This window comes from Puma concolor, chromosome F2, assembly GCF_028749965.1.
Source record: "Puma concolor isolate L17-30 chromosome F2, mPumCon1.1.hap2, whole genome shotgun sequence".
Taxonomy (NCBI): Eukaryota; Metazoa; Chordata; class Mammalia; order Carnivora; family Felidae; genus Puma; species Puma concolor.
In genome coordinates, this window is record NC_141684.1 from 70387909 (window position 1) to 70414605 (window position 26697).

The following is a 26697-nucleotide window of genomic DNA, read 5'->3' on the forward strand; positions in this document are numbered from 1 at the left end:
GCGGATCCTACCATCGTTCTCTCTGGATCCCTTCCCACCTTAGCCCCTGAGTACTCTGTTCCAAGAAATACTTCTTTCCCATCACCCTTTCCACAGCACAGGGCCCACTGCCACCACCCAGCCTCCCCGGTCCCAGCCATTTCTGAGAGGAAAGCAGCCTCATTGCCTCTTGAAGCAATTCACAATAGCCGACAAGCGACGGCTAGACCCACCCGGCCCTCCTAGGACCTACACGGTGCACTAGCATTGGGTAGAGCGCTATGGCTTACAAAGATTTGCAAAGCATATTCAATTCTCTGAGGTGCTCTTAGCCGAAGTCTTCAAATAGGGAAACTAAGCTGGAGAGAGAGTAATTAGCACAGTCATTCTGCTACTAAGTGGCAGAGCCAGGGTTTACACGCAGAATTTCTCGTTCATGGTTGCATATTCCGTCCGTCCGTTATCTCTCCCAGCTGTTCAGGAAGCCAACCTTCTTCCTTGCCTCTTTCCTAGTTCCGGCCACTAGCATATCCTTCCTTTGAGCCACGGCATGTAAAACTCATGCAGTTAGTGATTTGGCAAACTCATTCAAAAACTTGCTCAGTGTTCTCTCGTATTTCACTGACCTGTTGAACAGAGTTAACTGTTCAATTTGGCGGTACAGAGGCAAGAGTGGATGAGTCACTGTTTGACACGAGTATGTAAGCCCTATAGAAAGAGGTGTTCAACAAAAGTGCATTACTTTTTCGTTGTTTCAGTTAATGTCTGGTGGGTACTACTTTTGGCATTTTGCATACATTGTCTCATTGAATATGTAGGCCACACTAAGACGAACAGTTCTATCACTATGTGCATTTCACAGATGGGAAGACTGAGGCACGCACACCCAGGTAACCGGCCCGAGAGCTAGCAGATGGAGCTGGGATGCAAACTCGAAGAGTGTTGTCCCCGGAGCCCCTGCCTTTAGACCCAATGCTCCACTGCCTCCCATGGGTCTACCTCCCTCACCCTGCAGAATGCCACAGAGGTTGGTGTTGAATAAGAATACTGGCAGCTACGTCCAGAGAGCCTGAAGACAGCCGTGACCTCGTGTTTCTGATAATTCGCCAGCATCGGCGCCCTCCAGGCCACTGATGTGTTTGCTCAGGAAGAACAATCTCTGGAATCTCCATTGATCTGAATTCAACCTCCTTACTCTTGGGAATTATTGAACCCAGCATGAAACACAAGTCTATGTCAGGAACAAATAAATCCATCTCCACATCCCTACCCGAATGGGGCTTTCCTCCATGGAAATCAATGGAAGTTGAGTGGCTCTGAAGAGCCTGCCTGAGATGTGCTAACAGCAGAACACTGTGTGCCCCTCCTACTTACTGTGGAAGGGAAGAGGCTTCAGGTGGTGCCTACATTCCAGCGGGGGTGGGGGGGGGGGTGGGGGGGTGGGCTTGGGAGCTAATAAACACAGAAATAGCATAAGGGTTTAGTGAGCTGGAAAGAGCCTTTTCCAAAATCAAGCGGCACACAAGGGCTCATGGGCTGTGGTCCTTCTGTACATTTTTTACTTTCCCAGTTCCTCTGTTTCCTTATCAGGGGGTTGCTGTTTGGGTCTTGTGTTTTAACTCATGCGAAATGTTTGTAATGGTCGTGGACAGTTGTGTGTGAGCATTCAGTAACCGTAACTGTGATTTCTCTTTGCTGCTGACTCCCCTGATTGGATAATAGGAAGCGTGAGAAAACAGTGATTACGGCTCAAAAGAGAATGAGGGAGGATACGGCAACTTCCAGTTCCTTGTCATTCTTCAGCTCCTTTGTCCCATGCTACCTCTCCTTCAGAGCCCTTCTCAATCCCTCAGGCAAGCTGCTCTTCCTCCTGTAGGTAACATGCTTTATTTATTTCTCGGTCAGAGTAATCTCACATTTATCATAATCTGATGAGGCAGGAACCACTATTGTCCCATTTTCACATGAGGAAACTGAGGTTCGATGTTAAGCAATCTGCTTCTGTCACACAGATGCTAAGCAGTGGAGATGAGACTCAAGTGGAGCCAGAATATAATCATTGGGTTTACATAACTCAGGGTGGCACAGTGCTTGCTTTGCTTTTGAGTCAGAAAAATCTGAGTGGGAGCCCAGGTTTCAGCATGTATTAGCTGTACGACTTTGGGCAGACTCTAGTTTCTTGACCTGTTAAATGCAAATAATGTATTTGCCTCTTGGGACAAGTGGGGATTAAGTGAGATGGTGCCTATGGAGAACCAGAAGGGACTTAATTAGCTGAAGCTTTTACTAGAATTATCTACCCTTACCAGACCTCGATCCCAGATTTATATCCCCAGCACAGTGTCCAGCAGGTGATAGGTAAGGACGGATGGATGGATGGGACATGAACAATTAAGCTGGACTGAGAAAATTATGCTGTGAAATGTCACATCAAAGCAATGTTATATATCAGTTATTTTAATACAAATGATGTTATTTTAATGCAAATATATTCCTTACTGGACATTTTGTGCGTCAAGTAATGAAGGTAGGAGAAATCATACAAATATCAAAGTTAGACATAGTCGTAATCTTTATAAATGACTATATTGATTAATATTTCTAGATACTTAGGGGCGCCTGGGTGGCTCAGTCAGTTAAGCGTCTGACTTCAGCTCAGGTCATGACCTCACACTCTGTGAATTCGAGCCCCGCGTCGGGCTCTGTGCTGACAGCTCAGAGCCTGGAGCCTGTTTCAGATTCTGTGTCTCCCCCTCTCTCTGCTCCTCCCCTGCTCATGCTCTGTCTCCCTCTGTCTCAAAAATAAATAAAAACATTAAAAAAAAGATTATTTCTAGATACTTAAACAATGTACATACAAATGCATGAATTTTTTTCTAATCATAACATCCCATTTGCACTCATATTACATTGCCTAGAAACCTATTCATTATATTACTGAAAAATCTCACCATCAACCATTCCTACTCCATTACATTTTTATTGTGACTATTGTTCCTCAAATAAGTACCCTGTCACTTGGCATTTGCTGATCATTCATATAAATTTAAAGTGGCAAGAAATTTTTTTCTGGCCTCACTGATCTCATAGGAGAACAAGAACATCTGAAATCACCTGCCAGGCCTATGATAAAAGGGGCACTTTATGGCCTGGCTTCTGTCCAGAAGTTTCCCTCATTGCTGGTAGTTTTGAGAAATATTCCATTGCTATTACCCAAACAGAAATATGGGGATTTTCTTTTCCCTAAAGCTAACGGCCTTGGGTAACAGACCTTCTCCATTTTCTATCTCTGTGTCTCCAGAGATATATATATATATTTTTGGTTTTTTTCCCCCCCTCTCCTCTGGAGCCTTCAGGCTCCTTGAAGAGATTGTAGCCAATGACATGTTTCCTCCAGTTCATCATTCTGTTGTAATATGTTCATTTAAAAAGAGAAATAGTGACTCTGAGACATTTCCATTGGCCCCAAAATGATCATTACAATTATGAGGTCAATAAGGGGAGACAGGGAAAAAAAGTGTTTTCATAAATTCCATGAACCCAGATCCTTGATTTTTCCCCATTTCTCTTCTCCAGGATGTTCTCTGTCTGACATCTTTCTGCCCTCTCTTGAGCCTTTTGATTCTGTCTCAAAGCTTGCTCATCTAAATGGCATTTTTAGAGATTATTATCTGCCTTCTAATCTAGACATCTACATTAGCTCTACATGGATTATAAATGAATACATGTATAGTGTTTTATTCAAGGCTATTATATATTTAATTAAGACGGAAAATGCCATAGTGGTTATATACACAAATTTCATTTCTAGGGAAGAGTTTACTGATTTTAGGTTGTTTGATAACAGTTGAATGTGCTTGCTGATATTAGACTAGGTTGATACTCTATAACCAGAAAGAGAATAACAAGTGTAAATGAAAAAGAGGATGAGGGTTTAGTGGATCAAAGACCTCAAAGCAGTAGAAATGAGGGGTGAGGAGTGAAGGGATGAATGTTATTCTGGATAAGACCTTTGGAGAATTGGAAATAGCAGACTGTCAGGAGGGGAAGTCAGTTTGAGATCCCTCATCTCAGGCTGGTTCCAATGGACTACAGTTTATCCTCAGTTAATATCTAATTACGTCTCTTTTCTCCTAGCCTCACTTCACCCACGAATTTCTTGGTTTAACAATTAAACAAACAAACAAAAAAGTTCTCCCACTGTGAACATATTAATTCAATCCTTTTTTTTTTTAATTTTTTTTTCAACGTTTATTTATTTTTGGGACAGAGAGAGACAGAGCATGAACGGGGGAGGGGCAGAGAGAGAGGGAGACACAGAATCGGAAACAGGCTCCAGGCTCCGAGCCATCAGCCCAGAGCCCGACGCGGGGCTCGAACTCACGGACCGCGAGATCGTGACCTGGCTGAAGTCGGACGCTTAACCGACTGCGCCACCCAGGCGCCCCATAATTCAATCCTTTTATAAGGAATAAAATTACAGCTAAATAATCAACTCAAAATGGACTGCAGACTTAAATATAGAACTTAAAACTGATTAAAAAATAAGAAAAATTTCAGGATCTAGGGGTAGGCAGAGTTCTTAGACTTGACACCAAAAATATTACTTATAAAAAGAAAAGTTGATAAATTGACTCTCATCAAAATTAGAAATGTTTGCTCTGCTACAGAGTCTGCTAATGGGAAGGGAAGACAAGCTACGGACAGGGAGAAAATGTCTGCAAACCACACATCTGACAAAGGACTCATATCTAGAATACATAAAGCAGTATTAAACAGTAAAGAAAAAACCATAAATCCAATTAGAAGATGGGCAAAAGTCACGAAGAGATATTTCAGCAATGGCAAATACTCACATGAAAAGATATCCAACATCATTAGCCGTTAAAGAAATACAAATTAAAACCACAATGAGATATCACTATGCATCTATCAGAATGCTTAAAATAAGTAACGGTGACACCAAATGCTGGCGAGGATGCAGAGAAACTAGAGTGTTCGCACATCGGGAGCTGTAGTCTCTTCTCGGTTTGACAGTTTTCCATGAAACTGAGCACGCAGGGACCAATGACCCAGCAATTACATACTTGGGCATTTACCTCAGAGAAATGAAAACTTGTATTCACATGCAATCTGTATACAAATGTTCATTCATAATAGCCAAGAGTTGGAAAAAACCCCAGGTGTTCTTCAATGGGTGGCTGGTTAAACAAACTTGGTATATCCATATCATGGAATAAATACTCAGCAATGAAAAAGAACGAACTATTGACACATGTAATAACTCTGATGAATATCTAGAGAACTAGGGGTTCCTAAAGGGTACATACCATATTTATATAACATTCTTGAAATGACAAAACTAGAGAAATAGAAAACAGATTAGTGGTTTCCAGAGGTTAAGGACTGGAGGCAAGTACCTGTCTATAGAAAGGTAACACAAGGGATCTATAGACAGGCAAGTACCTGTCTATAGAAAGGTAACACAAGGGATATATCTTGAGTATATCAGTGTGAACATTCTGGTTGTGATATAGTTGTGTGTGAGGCTCCACTGTGGCAATTGGGCAAAGGGTATACTGACTCTCTTGGCATTATTTCTTACAACCACATGTGAATCTACAATCATCTCAAAATAAAAAGTTTAATTAAAACATGGTTTTCAAAGGACATTTATTACCTAGGGAAATGGCTCTTATAGCAGGTGAAAAAGCAAAATATGAAACAATATAGTTAAGTAATGACAAATTTAGGGAGTGTATGTATCTACCTACATGCTGAGCCACATATATACTATATATATGCATGCATATACATGCACTATATTTATACATACATACATATATGTGTGTGTGTGTGTGTGTGTGTGTGTGTGTGTGTGCGTGTTAAGCTCAACAAATGAGAACACTAAAATACTACGAGTGATGGGGAAAGAACAGAAGATAGTTTTTTTTGTTTTTCTTCAACATATTTTTCAGATTTTAAAAAATGTTTGTATATTATGTTTATAACTGGCAACAACAAAACAAACCAGCTTAGACCATGACCACCCAGCCAACTCCTACTTCAACACTTCAGACCTTTTCTAATAGGGCGTCAGAAGAAATGGTACATTATTGAAAACCTGGATCTGATATTAAATAAATTATCCTTTCCTACTCTCCAAACTGATGACTTTTATAATTAATGGGCTAATTTAACTGCAAATCTTCAAGTCAGTAATATTAATTAAAAAGAAGACATGTAAATGACCTTCTGAAAAGGACTTATCTCTTAATTTGCCCACAAACGAGCACTTGCCATTACTTCTTAATCAATACCAGGAAGCTAGCTGGAATTAATGCGTGGCTTCTTAGTTTCAGCCACTTTTAAGAGCACTCAGGATCACCACATACAGACTGTTCAAGGCCAACCCTATATTTCCCTTTAATTTACCTGACCTTTCAGGCAGTGAGTGAATTTAAGGCCTTTATAGGCTTGGCCTGAATAACTGGCAACTTTCATTACTTTAATCATTGACCAACAGCTTTGGGAAATGTCAGCCTTTCCTATGCCATTGTTTAATATGTTAATAAGATCATTAACATCTTCTTTTGCTGAGAAATGGACCTGATACATAAAGAAAATGGTAGAAGGTTGGAGGGAGAGGGAGAGGAATAAAACTTCATCTTTATTTCTAGGAGAAAATTGGGGTTCTTTCCTCGCTATCTTTTTTTCTCACATTATATGTAGCAAAAATGGTGGCTAGCAGGTTCTAAAACTGATACTTATAACCAAATGCAGTTGCCTCTTTTGGGGAGATCTGGGTCTCTAGTCAGCACACAAGGTGCAAATCAAGTATAATGTTTTGCAAATCATTCCTGGCATCTCTTAAATTGTCCAGAAAAGACCTTGCTAATACACGTTTGTGTGTAACACATCCCTGGAACTCTTCTTTTTAAGACCTAACCTTCAATTAATTCACTTTCTTTTTTTCTCAAGAATGTTGTTGATCATATTCTTTTGTACATCTTTTTTTTAAAATTTTTATTTATTTTTGAGAGACAGAGTGAGACAAAGTGAGACTGGGGGAGGGGCAGAGAGAGAAGGAGACACAGGATTGGAAACAGGCTCCAGGCTCTGAGCTGTCAGCACAGAGCCTGACGCGGGGCTCGAACCCACGGACTGTGAAATCATGACCTGAGCCGAAGTCGGACACTCAACCGACTGAGCCACCCAGACGCCCCTTTTGTACATCTTAATAAGCATTTTACTAGCTTGCCGGTAGTAAGGAAGACCCTTAAAACCACTGCCATGTTCTTTCAGTAAGTCTTTCTGACAGTCATCGGCTGTTTCAGGCTTGAATGCTTCCATTCCCTTGATAATGTAAGTGACCCAGTATGGGAATTGCCAAGTTGAATTCAGCCAAGGTAAGTAAATACTTGCATCAAAGGACTGCACTGTAACGAAGAGGTAAGAGTGAGATAACTCTCCACCACAGCATCATCTTCACATGAAATCACTGGTTGTGTACATTATTTTTTAGACATTTATTTATTTTTGAGAGAGAGTGCGAGTGAGGGAGGGGCAGAGACAGAAGGAAGGAGGACCCAAAGCGGACTCTGTACTAACAGCAACGAGCCCGATGCGCCTGATGCGGGGCTGAAACTCTGGAGCCATGAGATTGTGACCGGAGCTGAAGTCAGACGTTCAACTGACTGATCCACTCAAATGCCCCAGAAATCACCGGTTACATTTTACTGCTTACATTAGTAGAGGGTTTCTCCAAGTTGGAACTAATCGTCTAATGAACAACATTAGCACCATATCAGGATTTTTTTTTTTTAATATTTACTTATTTTGAAAGAGAGAGAGAGAGAGCAGAGAGAGAGAGAGAGAGAGAGAGAGAGACCAGGGAAGGGGAAGAGAGAGAGGGAGAGAGAGAGACTCCCAAGCAGGTTCTGTGCTGCCAGCCAGAACCCAACATGGGGCTCCATCCCATGAACCGTGAGATCATGACCTGAGCCAAAATCAAGCATGGGATACTTAACCAACTGTACCCAGATGCACTCATATCAGAATGCTTATTAACTCAAAAGAAACACTGTAGAAAAAGGTGTAAGGATATCTATTTTATTTCTTAGCCATTTTTTAGGAAGGGAAAAACAATGCAAATTAAGTAAATAAGTGGAAGAAAAAAAAAGAAAAGCTACCACCATAAAATTGTCCTTTGCAAGGGAGGTAATAAGAAGATTACACCTGCTTTCAGACACACCTAGCTGGATGGGACAGTAGTTTCGAACTGGCTCAGCAATATATACCTCTCCTTTCCTTGCTTATGGCTGGGCTGGCTGCCAAGGCAGCTCCTGGATCCTGATAAGTCAATTAGATGGCTCCAACCCCAAACCTGAATCACATCCCTGAAAACATCCATGAACTGGTGTCAGATATTCTAAGTTGGACTCTCCCTCCAGCCCTCATTTTGTGTGTGTTCACTAGAGGTTTTAACTTCTCAGAGATAGGATTTCCTCACCTGCCTGGTGGGACAGGGATCACAGCACAGGACTGATGGTGCCACATGGGTTGAGATGCTGTAAATCGCAAAGTTCCGTGTAGATATTACAAGGAGGATAACCAATGAAGACAGCAAGAGGGGCAGCTGATGTTTCAGATCCTAATTACAGAACTCTGAAAATATAATTTCTCAGATAATTCAGAGCCAAAGCCTTTCTGAAATCTGAAAACACAAATGTTGACTTACAGTCTTTGATGACTGAATTCACAAGATTACTAAGCTAAGTCTTCTTATCATTTTACGTTAGGTGGCTCCGGTATCAGCTATTGGAGCAGCATTTTGTTTATTCATATATCTCCCTGGTCTCTGGCTTTCAGGGTGCTGAGAGAAGATAAAACACCCGTTAGTGGTGGGGGAGGAAAAGAATGTATGAGTCCAGCAATAAAAAATCTTTGCTCTTTTTTTTTTCTTTCCATGTCGTGTTTCTCTTACATAACGGTGGCAACTGTCAATAATGGATATGATCTTGGTCTCAGAGACAGCAGCCCAGAATTAAAAAGTACATTTTCCAGCTATCAGTTGTCTGACCAGGAGTAAATTATTTACTGCCTACAATCCTTCCATTTTCTTATCTATGTCAGGGAAGAGGCCACTTTCTTTGAGAGTCGGATGTCAGGGTGAAAAGAGCCACCTCTATGAACTTGCTGGGTACGCAGCGGACATCTAACCCTGGCCTTTGTTTCTTCTTGCTTCAAGTCCTTTGCACTCAAAGACGGTGTCTTCCTCACTCTAGTTGAACGTCAGCACCTAGACTCAGTGTCCTTCCAAAAATTCTTTTCTCAATGGGATAGTAATGAAAAACACCATGATTAATGTGGTCTAAAAAAAGTATATACTTGATGTTTGTTCATTCCTCACACAGAGCTTCTAAAACCCCTGGGATTTCCTGAGTGATAGGAGTGTCTTTTTTATGAGACTTTTTTGACCCCATCTGAGTTTACGTTACTGAGGTGCCTGTTAGAGGGTGGGGGCTCTAGATGGCTTTAGGACGGGAGCTGATCGTCAGAGGAACCAACCATATGGTTAGAGGTTTGGAACTCTCAGCCCCACTCCCTCTGAAAATTGAGTTCAATCACCACTGGCCAATAATTTAATCAATCGCAGCTACATAATGAAGCTTCCTTAAAAGCTCTTGAACAATCTGGCTCAGGGAGCTTCTGGGTTAGTGAGCACCTCCACACATCTAGGTCAGTAGTGTGGCACACCTGGAACGGGTATGGAAGCCCCCCAGCCCCCTCCTCACTCCTATACCTTAACCTATTCCTCTCTCCCATGGGGCTGTTCCTGAGCTCTATCCCTTATAATGAACCAAAAATTGTAAGTAAAGTGCTTTCCCGAATTCTAGGAGGGACTATGGGAACCTGTAAGTTTGTTGCTGTGTCTGGGGAAGTGTGAATAGCCTGGGGATCCCATTTGCAGCCGGCCTGTGAAGTGAGACAATCTTGGGGCTGAGCCCCAAACTGTGGAGTCTGTGCTAACTATGGGTAGTGCTACAACTGAACTGAATGGTTGGACATCCCGTTGGTGTTGGAGAATGAGAGATTTGACTGGTGTCAGGAAAAAAAATGATACAATTAGAAGTTACTGAAGGACCAAAATATAAATGTGGATTTAAGTATAACTGATTCTTACTGAAAGTAGAATTTCATGGTAAGCATATACAACTTGGTAGAAAAAAATATTTTCTAATTGATTCTAAACTTCAAAAGTCTTTCCTTTTTTTTTTGTTCTTAATGCTAGAGCCTGTCTTTGACAGAGAAAGCAAATACTCCACATCTTGTTTTCGCTGAAGCTTCAGACATGTGCATTAGAAGAATATTTACTATTAAGCCAAAGATTTTGATTAGAGTCTAAAAACATAGAGAGCTAGGTTGAAGACTCCTCATTTAAATGTTCAAAGATAGACCAGATAGCAAAATACCAGCATCATTAAATGACACATTTTGGGGGCAAGCACAATGCAACAAAGAAGGAGCAGGAAACAAAAGGGGAAGAAAAATAAGGAGTGTGAAGTTGAAGAGAAAGGAAAGTAAGAAAGAAAAGGGCTAGCTGAGCATGGGGAGGGAGCAGACATTTTTAAGGCATGGAAAGTGAGCTCTGTATTACAGGAGTCCCCAGCTACATTCTGATTTACTCACTGTTGCTATCTTACCGGTGAGAAAACTATGGCTTCCAGACATCACATGTAGCAGAGACAGAATTTAAAGGTCTCTCATACACCATCTCTGATCCATTAGCAAATTCTGTGAGTTGTGCTTTACAGATGCTTTTCAAACCTGATTACTCTCCCCTTGACCACTGTTACCACCCTAGCCCAACCCACCTTTATTTCTGACCTGGACCACCACAATCATCTCTCTGTTGGTCTTGCTTCCACTCTTGTGTCCTGCACAGCAGTTGCACTGATTTTTGACTCCACGGTTCTACTATGCTCATCCTTCTGTTCGGTTCCCATTACATTTAGACCAAATCCTTATCATGGCGGACGAGATTCCCACAGGATCTTGCCACTGCCCAGCTCTCCAGACACATGGCTTGACCTCCTCAATGGCATGCTGATGACACAACACAGCATCCTGCTATTTCTTGTGCATGCTGAGCACACTTCCATCGTAGGGACCTGGCATTCCCCCATATGTTTATATGGCTTCTCCCACCACTTGGATCTTTGAACACCATCCATTCCCATTAAGTACTCTCTATCCTCTTATCCTACCCCTGCTTTTTTTCCTTGATAGCACTTGGTACAACATGATATTATATCATGTATTTGTTTGCTTCTATATTACATATAAACTGTGTGAGAGCAAGTTCCTTTCATCTTCCAGATAAGTTCTCAGCAACTACAATAATATCTGGCACAGAGCACATGTTCAATGAATTTGTTGAACAAAAGCGTCAGATTCTAAAGCCGAGAAAAGAAAATGTTTAAGACAGTTGGACTTTTATTTTAAAGGAAATCTCTGACAGATTATCTCTATGTAGAAAATGAAAAGTTTCCAGTGAGCACTATGCCTTTGGCACATTTATACCAGCATTATTTCTTGCCTTACATACCTGACAAAGTGTTTTGATGACTGTTGTCATGTTTTGTAAAGCCCCTAGAGCTACTTGAAGGAAAATACAATATGAATGCAAACTAATACTAAATCACCTCTCTGGTACTCATAATAAAGTACATGAAGCTTTCGTTGATTTAGTGAAAAATAAAGTGGAGAGTTTCTAAAGGTAAAGAAATAGGTCAAGTCAAGATCATTATAGTCTGATCCAAGCAGCAAGGGGTCTTGGCATGTAAACTTACCACAATTTAGACCTCAGAAATTCACTTCTTGATGGTTTGAACAAAGGTGAAAGCCTTCTGCCTTCATGGCATTCTGTTAGGCTACCACCGTTATTATACTCTAACCTCATCTTTTAGTCAAACAGATAAAATTCTGATTTTGTTGTCTGCAATACAGCTACCTCTAAATAAGCCAACATTTCCCCCCTTCTGGAGCATATCCTTTTTACTCCATTGAAAACACTACAGACAAAGAACGGACAATAAAACTATAAGATTTAATTGGTTGGACCAATCCAAAGCTAAGATTAAAAGTCACTGGAAACTTTCTGTAATATTGATGAATACATTTTTTACTTTTATGATAAGTTTAAGGAGATTAGATTCCAAGTTTACATGACTTAATTATAGATGCTCGTATTACATAAAGAATATTTTGGAAAAGGTGAATGTGACTGTCTGTTATTGTTCTAAATCTATGCTTCTAAAACTATCAGGAAAAGGAACACCCACCTGCCTAAAGTGCTGTTCTACTGCCTTAGATAGCAAGACAATAAATTTGCTGAGCAACTTTAGAGCTGTCCGTCTTCAATGTAATGTTTTAAATGTAATCCACTCATATGGACTTTCATTTTATTGATTTTTTAATATTAAAAACAAAACCTCTGGGTAAAGCCAGAGTTGTAGTCTAATATGAATCTCTGCCAATTAAACAGTTCAATTTTTTGGCTTTTATGGTAACTTTCTGGTATTTTGTCTTTACTACGTGACAAAGAAAAGAAAAATTAGTTTATCACAAGGACATCTTTTTTACTCTTTTTAGGAAAAAGATAATGTGGGAAAAAATTTATTAAGGCAAAACACAAGAGCTGTCATCAGTTTGTAAAGGAGCCAGATGGGCAGACAGAGAAAGTAGAAAGAAGAAAAAAGGTATTTGTCTTAGTTTTCAGATTGACTTTATTGCTAACAACGACACACATAGGAAGTTTTGACTTGTCTCTCATATGGGAAGCTAAACTGTTAAAAAAAAAAGTTACTATTAACATACGTGATTCCAGATTAGGAATTCCAATTACAACTCTTACTTGTAAGGTTTGAGCTTGCTAGGAAACCTGGGAGAATTTGATAAGTTAACGTAAACACTGAGAATAAATTTCAAAATATATCAGAAGTCCATTTTTTGGTTTAGCTCCAAAAATGACCAATCATAGGTTATGCTTTCTCATGTTTAAACTATGAGACACTATTTCATGAATATTCTTCCTACAGAAGTCATCCTTCAGAATGCTTTAGAGTTTCAAATTCCTCTGGAAGCTAAGCCTACCTTCATTCCACTTTTTTATAAATTCAAATATGAAGAAATTATTGTTACTGACTTAATCCTCAAAAGAAAAAGAGGGGGAAAGAAATTACACTAATAAAAAGGAGATTTTTCTTTAATCAGCTTCTTATGAAGAACTGTAAGGCAGACTCCTGGTACAGTATGAAAGTGATTATACCTCCCAGATGGCACAAGACTAAGGAAATATATGGACAATGATTTCTCCTCCAAGAAATAAAAGCCCATCACCATGCTTTGTCCTGGAATAGTTAGTGCATTAGAGCACTGAGTCATGCAAAGGTGCTTAATGGTTCCCAGAGAAGGTGCATCACCCTCTCTGACAATGCTCATTTGCATACACCTGGTTAATCCCGGCAGGAGGTGTGCATTCAGAGGTCTCCCAGAGCAGAAATGTAGAGATTCTTGGATAAAGGCAGTTCTTTACTAAACTTTATAACCTCATTCCAAACTCCAGTTGTCAGTTAACAGCTTTCAGGATGACATCTTAAATCAAGAAAATGTCACACGTGTACAGTAACTGCCCTAATCTTTTCTGTAAATTGCTGCCTGTGGTTTTCAAAAACATAGTAAATTGCTGGCAATTGACAATGTGTCTCCCTGCATGGCTAACTTCACTTCTGCACGGTTAACAAATCAGTCTTAAATTATTCATCAGATCACCCAATGTCTAGGCTCTTCTGTCATTGATTAGGGACCAGTAGCCTGCCTGCCTTTCATACAGAAGAGAAATTCCTACTCCTGGCACATAAGATTAATTTCAAAGAGGAAATAATAATACTTTGTCTCAGCATCTCAGTTAATGGTGAGCACAAATCACTACACACAATCAGCATTTCTGCTTCCTATGCTGTCCTGAGGCAGGACAGAGTATTTTCTCAAACTAACACTTAAAATAGCCTCAATGCCCCCCTTATACTTCCAATATACTGAGGAAGTGTTTTCTCTATTAATTCTATTACAAGGAAGGAATAAAATGATGAGATATATGTACAACCTAAAACATCAAATGGACCATGTAGAAATGATGCCATTGTTTATTGCTCTGCAAACGGTGAAATCAACTCTCGAGACAGCTTAACTGAATTGAGTTTTTGTTGCTAAAGTAACAGTAGGGATAGAGTGCTTGTTTGGAAAGGACATCTTAACACCATGTTTTCTTTCAGTAGCATACATGGGATATTTATCGTTCCTTGAAATACTTTTTGAATCGGTACTGGCTCTAAGCTAAATAGTGCAGTTGTGCTGTGCAACAGTCTTATATTAGAGGACCACGTTTGTCTATTTATGCTCAGGGAAATTAACTCCAGATCATCTCAAAAGGATCCCCAACATGCTGGCTTTTTCTCCTAGCTGTATCTGCCTGGACAGATATTTCCAGGACACTGGTAGTCATGGTCTGTAACTTGATAGCTCACTTGTTTAGAGCATGTCCCTATAAGATCACTTCCCAAAGGTAGTGACCTTGGCTCTGATACATGTAAATCCTTGGAGTTGTCTCGCCAATGTCTGCTGGCCAGAAGAGAGGCTGGGAAAAGAGTGTGGGCTGGAGGTGGGTGGAGGTGGGCAGGTCGACGCAAATTCATTTTAGGAGATTTTTTAAAAGGTGGCAACTCAAAGCATGTTTCTCACTTATGGTAGGTCAATAACAGCATCTGTGTTTGTGAAGGTCAGCGAGGTACTTGTAATGCTGTCCTTCACTAAATGTGTACAATCTTCATCCCACCTTCCTTAGGAAACCTCTCCTGATCACGGTGAAGGCTATGTTCCCTGCTCTATGTTTCCTTGTTCTTTTTCCTTCGTTAACATAACACTGATTACATTTTCTTATTATTACTCATTTAATGTCTGTCTTACCTCTGATACAGAACATTTCATGAGGGCAAGAACTGAAAATAGCCCTAGTGCCTGGCACAGTACTTTGACCTAAGTGAATACTAAGTAAAATTGGCTATAGAATTCTATGTGATTAGTTAGACATTATTTTCAGCTGTATATATCAAGCCCTAAAACACATTTTCTAATATAAAAGAATTCTGGACATAGGCATCTCAGGGCTAGTATGAAAACTCCACAGAGTTATTAGGTTCCCAAGGCTCCTTTTTTTCTTTTTATTCTATTTTTCTCCTTCTTGGTTAACATCCGCAGGGTGACCTCATGCTCCAAGATGGCTACCATCACTGTAGTAGCAGAATAATGGCCCTCAAAGATGGCCATGTCCTTATGCTCAGAACCTATGAATATGGTACTTTTCCATGGCCAAAAGGCTTTGCAGATGTGATTGATGTGAAGGACCCTGATATGCTGAGATTAGCCTGTATGATTCAGGTGGGCCCCATCGAATCACATGAGTCCTTAAAAGAGGGGAATTGTTCCTGGCAGCCGAAAATCAGAGAGATGCCACAGTAAGGATTTGGGCTGTCATTGCTGGCTTTGAAGATGGAAGATGGGATGTGGGCAGCCTCTAGATGCGGGAAAAGAGATGGAAAAGATTTTCCCTTAGATCTTCTAGAAAGGAACATAGCCCTGCTGACGTCTTGACTGTATTTTATTTTTTCCTAATTTTAGTGAGGTATAATTGACATATAACACTATATACATTTAAAGTGCACAACATGATGATTGGATAGGTGTATGCATTGCAAAATGATTGCAATGATAAATTTAGTTAGCATCCATCACCTCACATAATTATAAAATTTTTTTGAGGTGAGAATGTTTAAGATCTATTCTCTCAGCAACTTCAACTGTTCAATATACTACTGTCCATCATATTGTATATAACATAACAAGAACTTATTTATTTTATAACTGGAAGTTTGTAACTGTTGACCACCTTCACCCATCCCCCTACACACACCCACCCCGGACCTCTGGCAACCACCAATCTGATCTCTGTATCTATGAGGGATCTTCTTAGACCCCACATGTAAGTGAGGATCTTCTTAGACCCCACATGTAAGTGAGATCATATAGTATTTGTCTTTCTTTGTCTGACTTATTTCACTTAGCACCATGCCCTCAAGGTCCATCCATGTTGTCACAAATGGCAAGACTTCCTCCTTTTTTTCATGGCTGAATGATATTCCAGTGTGTGTATATGTGTGTGTACACACATCAAATACATACATACATATATCACATTCTCTTTAGCCATTCATCTGTTAGTGGACACATAGGCTGTTTTCATGTCTTGACATGAGATATAATATTTATACTACTTATTTATATACTGCAATGAACATGGGGATGCAGATATGTCTGACATAGTGATTTCATTTCATTCAGATATATTCCAAAATGTGGAATTGCTGGACCACATAGTTCTATTTTTAGTTTTTTGAGGAACCTCATGTTGTTTTGTACAGTAGCCATCTGACATCTTGATTTTAGCCCAGTGGGACTCATGTAGGATTTCTGACCTACAGAGGAAGTGTAAGATTTGTATTAAGTGTAAGATTTGTATTCTTTCAAAAAATTTTTTTAATGTTTTTATTTATTTTTGAGAGAGAGAGAGAGCACGAGCAGGGGAGGGGCAGAGAGAGAGGGAGACACAGAATCTGAAGCAGGCTCCTGGCTCTGAGCTGTCAGCACAGATCCCCACACGGGGCTGGAACTCACAGACCGCGAGATCATGACCTGAGCCGAAGTCGGATGCCTAACCAACTGAGCCACCCAGGCGCCCCAGGATTTGTATTCTTTAAATCACTAAGTTTGGGTCTGCTTCTAAACTGAATTAGTTGCTTAGCAGCTTTCCCAGAAGTCCTGATAATTCTTCCACTTATATCTCAGTGGCCAGAACTTACAGGACCACACCTACTCTTACAGACACAAAGAAATGCACTTCTGTCTGAAATGAAAGCAAGGTTTTCCCTGGCTCTTCATCAGAAGAGGAGAGAATAGATAATGGAAGGTAACCAGAAACTTTAGCCACCATTGGTTTAACAAGAGCATAATTATATGAACACAGTTGAACAACTAGAAAATTAGGAAAATGAAATGATTTTCATAGAAGTTGATTTCCCATTTGTCAATTAATTTAACAAATGGATATCCTTCATCTTTTCAGTTATCTACATTTCCTTCAATTTTTGTCCATCTAATTTTCATCTTAGAAATGGATGCTTTTAAAGTTTCTATACTTTGAGGAAATTAAGAGCTACTGATAATCAGATTCCATAAATAAGAAAGCTTGAGTCAAACCAGCTTCTACAAGAATAAAGTAGAATTACTTCTTTAATGTCTTTTATTTAGCTTTATTATTTATTTGAATATGAAATATTCTCTCTGGTTCTTGTAGTAAACTGAAAGTCCCCCAAAGAGCCAACCTTTCAGGTTGTCCAGAGTGCTAGATGCTTCCATGTGCCTATTTTAGCACACAAGAGCACTAAGGATTCCTATCAACACAACTGGATATTGTATTTCACTGTACTTGTTCTTCTTTCTTTTTTAAAAAATTTTAAAAAGTTTTTACCTATTCACTTTGAGAGAGAGAGAGAGAGAAAGAGCAAGCTGGGGAGGGGCAGAAAGAGAGGGATAGAAAGAGAATCCCAAGCAGGCTCCGCACTGTCAGCACATAGCCTGATGTGGGGGTGAACTCATGAACCATGAGATCATGAACTGAGCCGAAATCCAGAGTCGGACGCTTAACTGACTGAGCCACCCAGGCACCCCACTTCTGTTATTTTGAAGTCAGGAAACAGGCAAAGGGTGATTAATGCTGAGAACTTCCAAAGGGTGTAAGAGATACAGCCTCATCCGTGATTACCAGACACTCGGATGCTTGTTTCTCATGCCCTTGTCATTCTGTCTTCCTGAGCCTCTGTTCTGCAATCTGTGCAGACAGCCAGTTCTGCCTCATCTTCTGGGCAGTCTTTGCTCCGGGCACTTTTTCTCTGTTCTCCTCTCTGTCAGTCCCCAGAGAGGACAAGGAGGGCTGAAATCGCTCATGCCTCCTGACTCTTTTCCCTGGGCAGGTGCATGCTGCAGCCAACATCCCAGTCAGCCCTGCTGGTGGGCAGACATGACTTGTAAGGACTTTCACACCAAAGGGCATGTCATTACAAGGATTTCTGAATTGTCATTCTGTTAGCACAACCTGGGTCAAGAGAAAGCAAAACATACCTCCCTTCCTACTTCTCATCTTTGACACTAATCTCTTGGCCAATCATTTTTCACATCTTCTATATATCTGGCTTGATTCCCTTATCATTCTGTTCATCTTGCATTCTCAAGCTTATCCTTTCTGAGCCAGGGATCCAGAACTTTTGTGCTATGGCAGCTGGTGGGACAACATTGGGCTTCCAGTGGCTGCCATGACAAATCAATGAACAGATACTTTTAGGGCCATCTGTGTTCAAGACCCGATCAGTCTGAGGCTGCAGACCCATAATTCCTCATACCATCAAAGCACAAGAGAAACTTTCTCTGTGCAAAGAGAACTTTTTAGATATTATCACTGTTATCTGTGATTCCCTCCTCTCACCCCACAGGCTACATAGGAAACCTTGATACAAAGCATGTAAATGACTTGTCATTGCCTTCATCTGAGAGTGGTGTTGAGCAATTGTTATCGTAGGCTCTTCTGTGTGTATGGGGCCCTTCAGCTTAATGTTCATTGGTTATAATTGGGCTGTGTGGTGCTATTTTATTTTATAAAACTACACCATGGTATATGCTGCTATTCTGGTTTTAAATAGTAAACAAATGCAACTAATCAGGCTCTCTTTTTAATCTTGTGAACACTGCAAATGTCACCTGAAATTCTTCATCACCAAGATTGTATTCTTAATTGACATTTCCTAACAAAGAGATCGTGTCTTCAAAACAAACTAATTAACATCACAGCAAGAAAATCCAAAATCTTAATGGCATTTACTCATGTTCTATTCATTCTATACGTTGTTCTAAAATGGTCTTATGTTCAACTGACTGCATCAAAAATTCTGCAGCAGCTACTTTAAACAGTTGTTAAAAACCTGGCAAAGCATTTGAGTATAAGCTGTAAAAGTGTGGTTTCTTTCCAGCACCAAAATTTTCTTGAAAACAATGGCTACATGGAAATTCAGCAGGCATGGTCAACTCAGAATGGCTTATGTAAGCATTTGCTTAACAAATTACATCTATTGGAATAATTATAGATTTATTAAAAATAAATACCATTTAATCGAATTTCAGAAGAATTAGGCATATTTGAAGATTGTCACATCAGCAGAGGCCACTAGCAAAATCTTGAAACATGAAGGTCAGCATGAGGTCAGCAATCTTTGCAACCTCCACCATCAGCTATAGGTTGGCTATACAAGAAGTTGACTACTTCCTGTCTCCTCTCCCAGAGGGGCAGAGTCACAAGGGAGGAGTGGGGGAGGAGGGGCGCGGTATGTGAAGGCCTTAAGCATGGCCATTTCTGGTGAGGGGAGAACAGATTTGAATCAGACATGAGACTAATTTTTAACAACCGAATCTGCTACAGAATCTGTACAGAATATAATAAGGACTGGAAATAGGGTTTGAGACAAAATAGTTGAGAGGGCATTTATTCTAAAGAAATACAACTATTTCCTAATAAAAATCCAATGAGTTGAGACAATAAACTAGATCTACAGGTACCATGTTTACCCTTCTTCGAAAATTGATCTCAGGCATATTTCCCTATAAGAAGAATAAATTATAAAACATAAACAATAGAGATGACAAATTTCTGTGTAGTTTTTCAGTTATATTTGCATGGGCCTTGTTCCACACAGCTACTCTAATCATACTGCAATAAACAGAGCTACTGTTGATATAATGATATATTCATCTCCTTTTTACGAAAAAAAACCTATTTGAACCCTTACGGAAGGGCATAGGATTATCTCATAAATTTCTGATTACAAACTCCTAACACTACCCACCCTGCAACATTTATTTAGTAGTTTGTTATGGTTTGTATGTGTCATTGGACTCTAACAGAGTGGCAAATTATAAATTTAGAGCAACTGTTTTCAAAATATTCGCATTTGATACAATTTGTGAAAAACGGAATACTAAGTTTAAACGTGGTTATCGTTTTCTTTATGTGGAAATGGAGCCAGAGAGGAAAACAATGATCCTCCCATACAAGGAAGGACACTGAAGATGCTGTTTTAAGAAGTTGTGTTCACTTAGATCAACATCAAAGAAAAAAGTGTAGTTTAAGTCTTTTGGAATAAGAAATGCATACCTATACTTATGCTGCTTTGCTATTTTTTTTAAAGGACAGAATTGTATTATTTTGGAAAAAAAGAGTTTAGACATAAAAGATGAACCAGACATAAGGAACCGACCATGAAAATAAACATCTGCAAGTCTTTGAGTCTTTTATCAATTTAATGCCTGGAAGTAGACTGTGATGATTCTTCCTTTATTAATCCTTAATAACAGGACAGATATCCCCCACCGCCTCCACATCCCCCTGGCCGATATTACAGACAAAAACATTCTTTCGGGATAGAAGGGTAAGTATGTAACAATATATTAATTCAGATCCTGAAATATTTTGTTATTCTAGTGAGCTGAGAGAGTTTATGCATTTTCCCAAAGTGTTTCATTGATATAGATATGACATTTACTTCCTGATATACCAAACAGGATATACCATTCTGGCAGTTCCAAATGTAGACATAATTTTGCTGGGTTTCTAGGATTCTATTGTATCATTTGCTGCCACATTATTCTCAAATAAAGATATTTCGTGCCCTAGCTTCACCCCTCTATAAACATCGTATTTCAAGATTCGTTTTGCAAAATGTCCAGGTAGGAAGAGATCATGAAAAGGAAAAGATAAATGTAAGTTTAATATTCATTGCTAGATTCAGTATGTTGTATTTGCTTAAGTACAAAAGAAATATACTGTACATCACTGATTTAGTTTGAAACTGTCATCAGTTAGTTTGAAACTGCCAGAAGAAAAAGAATTCTTTGAGACAACAATATTTTAGCTGTTTATAAAAAATAATGGAGAGATTGTAAGCAGGCACAGGAAAGTGAAGTTCTGTTTCCTAAGCAATTGCTCCTGTACATAACTCTGAATTGACTCTAAAAGTTTTCTACTTGAAAGTGCCTGTCCAAAGCCAAAGTTAGTGGAAGAATTCAACCTTGAAGGAAAATGAATCTTGGGCAAGAAAGAGAATTTTTCCAGTAAGCACAGAAGAACAATTCAGGCTAGGTAATAAGAGTGAGCCTTGAAAAGAAGAATTATCTCATTGATCTTGCCTGGCTGCTCAGGTGAAATATTCAGTGGAAGAATCTCACAAAAGAAGAGGACCCTTATGAGCGAATGGTGACAATTTAAGTAAAAAAAAATAATACAAAGTGTGCTATTACTGCCATTTGGGGAAATGGTTTAAATTTCCTTAAGAATCAAAACACCTACACATCAGGTCATGATGGAAAAAAGTGCAGTCATTAGAACACGATATAGAGAAACAAATGAAGGTAGGTTTTCCTTCTATGTGAAGGCAATATAAAGCATCTACACAGAGTAAAAATCAGTAAAGTTTAGGCTCTCTCTCTCTTCCATGCCCTGTTTATAAGTTTTTGAAAGGCCCTTGATCAAAGCACATGATTAATAAGATAAATCTTCATATAATTTGTTTATATTCATTTTATGTCTAAATTATGCCAATTATACACATTCTGAATTTTATGAGAATGGGACCCACTCAAAATTCGCTAGGACCACTTACACATTCGAAAAGAGTTGAATAAAAGAAATATTAGCTGAAAGTTTGTACAATTTAGAGTAATCCAAAATCTGGCATAAGACATTAGCGTAAACTCCTTTGGAATTACAAAGAAAGTACAACCTGAGTTCTCAACATAACTTATTTTTTAGTCTCTTTAAATGTAGCAAATGAGTTGAGTTTTAATATTTATATTCTGAATGTATTCCTAGGGTGGAAAAAATGATTTCAAGTCTTGCAACTTCCAAAGAAGCAGCAATAACTTATTAATTGTGCCCTGGGTGATCTTAAAGTATGGCAGAAAAACAGCCGTGGAGACTTCCAAAGATGCATAAAGTTCTCCTAGGGGGAACAGTAGGGACACAGGGAGAATCTAGCTGCAGAAGTATTTCAAAAAAGCCATTTACGTGTTGAAGGAAAGGATTTAATCAATAGTGTTACAGCTGTGAAGCTAATATGCAGGTCAGAAGTCCCACCACAAGGGACTGGTACATATTTTGTAAACAAGTCATTCAGTCCAACATTTTCTCCCCTTCACAGCTCCTCACATAGTAATAATATGTCCCTAAGGTTTCAGGATGAGAATCATGATGTCTGCTAATTTCTTCAATAATAATAAACATGATGTTGATGGCAATTATGAGAACGACTATTTACAGAAACCTCATTCTATGCCAAGATCCTAAGTCCTTTATATGTATTATCTTATTTAAAGTAAAAACAGTGCTGTGGTTTTCCTCAAAAGGAAACCGAAGCTCCAGGAGATTATGTAAACGCAGACCCACAATCATCCCTGACCTCACCATACATGTATGCATTCCCTGTAAACAATACATCCATTTCCTTCAAGTTCTGGAAGATCTGAGGAGAATCAGGACCCTCAAGACCAGTGACAAACACATGATACAGAGCTGGTTGGCAGATGGAGTGAAAAGGAAAGGAATGTCTGGATGCTGGAATCAAGAATCATAACAGGCCAGATGGATGATGGTTCATGCGCACAATAACGTGCACTAGTAGTTAATGAGAATGGCTAGGTGGTTCCTGTCACTGGAATAACACCGGGTAGAGATATTGTGGAAATTCATCTGAATCCAGTTTTGGGGAAAAGATTCCTTATTTTAGAGTGGATATTTTTGGGGAAAAATCAAGGTGAAAGAAGACTTCTATTTAATCTATCCCAGTGAGTAATGCCATGAAACGCCTTCACGAACTAGCAAGAAATGGAGAGCTCTAGAAAGTATATACCAGCACACAGGGACAAGAAATTTCTTATAAAAACTGGAGTCCAATCTGGAAGGGTAGCAGTGGTGCTTGCGTTTCTCAAGGGTCCTTAACTTGTCTCTATTTTTCAGGATAGATGTCCTACAGATTGCAACGGAGGCTAAACTGTGGCTAACTAGGGAAATATTACCAGCCTTTGAGGCAGTTAATAGGAAGAGAACAACAGAAAATCTTTAGGATGTTCATTTTGGAGTCATCTATCCTTTTAACGACCTAGGATACTTGGTTGACTGCCTAACGCCATTTGAATGGGTAATAAAATGAGTGACCGGGACTAGTACATACATCGCTTTTAACCTTGCACCGGAAGAAATGAGAAAGAAAAAAAACCCTGACAGGCATACTGATATTAGAAACGCAGTCACAAAAATCAGTTCACAAAAGTAACCTTGAACAGAGGAGCGAAAACACACTTATATGGAACCAACAGGTGCTAATATTATCTTTTTATCAATTCATAGCGTTGTTTTGAAGCTTACCTGAGTTACCATAAATGATGAGCTTAAAACAATGCTCAATTGGCAGAGCTGATCCTATTTTTATGTGTGACAGAGATTTAGCATGGTTAAATGATTTGCCTAAGGGCCCATAGTTAATAATTGTTAAAGACAAGAGTTGAATAAAAGACTTAGGATTTAAAATTCAGTTTTCTTTTAGCACATCATGATGCCAATTCCATAAGACACATTTCTTCTGGTCTATTTTTTCCCCTCAAAAATCAGTTTATATGGAAGCAAATAGAAGAGAATTACTACCCGCTAATGATTTAAATAGACCAAATTATAAGATACAAAATGCCATGGTTGGAAAAATGCTCTGCTTACCTTATTATTCACAATTATTATATTCATAAAATTTGCATTTTAAAATTACTTTATAATCTGCATGCTATAGAAGATAACTGGGCACTGATTTAAATACTTTTTTCTGTCTTAAAAATTAGAGGTAAAATGTGATTAATGGCACAAATATTAAAGGTAGATGCTTGTGCATTTGTATAAAAGTCAGTGTTAGAAATGTCACTTCTGGCTCCCGAATACATTTGCCAATGTGAGAAAATGATGACAAGTTCTAATTATAAGGTTATCACAGTGTATGTAGAATAAAGACTAACCACTTGTGGAGGTTCCGGGGGGAAAACCCTTCAGGGTAACAAAATTCTTTGTTACCATATGGATCTTCAGTGGAGCCTGACAACTTTAAGAGTCTGCTGGTCAGTGCAAATTTTCTAAGATCTAAAACCACAAATGCTGGCAGAAGACCATTATGTTATTCATTAGATTTCAAACTATGATATAATAGAACAAGTTAATAGAGTTGATAATGAGAAATTGAAAAAAAAATACAGCTTTCTCATTCTTTTTGTAATTATACGGTTACCTTTCCTCTCTATGATTTCTACAAGTAAAAATTGTTCTGGTTTATGAAACACATGTTTGAGAAACACAGCTAGAAGCTTCACCCAAGATGCTCTTCCATTTGGATGGGAATCAAAAGATGTTTCTGTAGGAGTCATAGTGAAAAATGTGTGCTCGATTGACACTAGTTTTATACAGAAATAACATTGGTATCATGTTGCATGGAGACAGCTCTCTTCTACTTAACCAGAATTTCAAGACGTGTTTAGTAGTTAGGAAATGTATCCTCCACTTGACATGTAAGGATTTTAGCCTTTGTCAAACTTTTTTTTCCCCCACAATCAATATTCAAGCAAAGATAGCAGATTGCTATTCATATCTGTTACGTCAACATTTTCATCAATCCCCCCTTTCCACTTTAAATACAAGAATGTTCAAAAACATTGTTCAATTAACATTTGGGGCTTTTGTCACCATGACATTAGGCCTTTTTCAACAGGACATGAGGATACACTAGAAGCTGGGTTCTACCACAGCTTAACAGACCAAACCAGAAAGCTACAGTTGTGGAGTTTCATTAAATTAACGCGCTTCTAAGATCACTCTTTCCTGATCAGTATCCAAACTGATTTTTGATTAGTATTCCATTTGTAATGTTACTTAGATTTCTCTCTCTGTCTTGATATATAGATATACATATACATATATATGGTCATAATAATTATTTATTAGTGTTCTCTTTTTAAAGTGTACTTTAAAAGCATGATAAACTTACCTTAGAGAGCCCACCTACTTCCAAATAAAAGCAGATAATGAACACATTCCAGGTGACCCAGAGGGCAGTCCATACTGTGTACTAGAGAGAAGGGGGGAAGGGGGAGAAAGAGAAAAAAAATGTAGAGATGAAAGGCATGTATACTAAATAAATCAATAATAAAAATGTCAATAAGTCTAAGTCTTCTGGGAAGAAGCAGGGCGTGCTCAGAAAAGACTACTCCTTATGAGGTCCCCTAAGATCTGGAAATTAAAAATCCAATAGTTTCTACGGCTTTCAGTAGATGCCAATAAGGCTAGATTTATTTTTAAAGTGCTCTGCTGGCCTGCAGATAAAGTTAAATCCAAGAGCTGACTTGATTTCTGTTTTCTGAGTATTAGCTTTTCCAGGGAATACAATTATGCAAATTTTCTGTGGGTGATCTATCTATCTTTTAGTTATAATATTAACCTGTCAAATTTTTAGGAATGTGAGTCAAAACTCAGCACTTACATACCCCTGAATGACGAGCATGTTTGAAAATGGATGTAGGGAGTCAAATGAACACACTTTCCTGTTGAACTATTTTAGTATGAGTAGCGCGTCTATGCCTCCAACACAATTATGTTAAATATGACCGTTAAAATATTTTTAAAAAACCCCCAAATTAATAAATATGGTTAAGAATGAGCAAATAAACAACAGATTTCCATAATAGGAAAATACCTTCCAATCACATCCAACAAACTCTAAACATGCTTGCCTTACTGACTAATTGGTTTTATCAATGTATTATGTATTAAGAAATGCCTTCCCTGAGAGTACTGGTGAGTCTGAATTAAGGTAGCCTTAGATCAAGACTCATCAGTGCAGAGGGTCTTAGGGTACAAACCACCTGGTTACTGATGAAGAAACTGAAATCTAGAATTGACATAGAATTAGCTTAGATGACTGAGGATGGAATTTACCGTGGGAACACAACACAATGCTTTTCTCATTCATTTTACTTTACCACAAAAGCCTATATATTGTTAATTCCTTCAGTCAACATACTGATTAAATTATTGCTTTCTACAGTGATTTTAATCATCCCATGCTATTGTCAAATGAAAATAAATATTGAAATCACCTAAGTAACTTATTCTATGCTGTGTCAAGTAACACAATTATGAAGATTAAACACTGTGTAAAATAGCCACGTTCCCATTAGAAACCTTATCAGAAGCCTGTCACTACTTGCAAAATTTATAATTTGTGTCTGTCATTTATGATTTTTAAAAGGCTTTCAAAATAATCTCATGTAGTTGTGTAGCTTTCTAATTGGATACATTTGATGTCACATCCCATACATCTTTTTTTCTTTCTGGAGAGGAGTTTTTTGTTGTTGTTGTTTGTTTGTTTTAAGAATAATACAATTATAGTTATGAGTTAAGGGGGTCCAAAA

General features: G+C 38.8%; 1 protein-coding gene across 4 annotated transcripts in view; it reads right to left on the reverse strand.

Moving 5' to 3' along the window:
• The window catches only part of NKAIN3 (sodium/potassium transporting ATPase interacting 3), a 611410-nt gene that overhangs the window by 252614 nt on the left and 332099 nt on the right, over positions 1–26697 (reverse strand). For all 4 annotated transcript variants that reach the window (XM_086695770.1, XM_086695771.1, XM_086695768.1 and 1 more), the window contains exon 3: positions 25275–25355. In XM_086695770.1, the coding sequence (XP_086551896.1) occupies positions 25275–25355 (81 nt within the window). The remainder of the gene's footprint in view (positions 1–25274; positions 25356–26697) is intronic.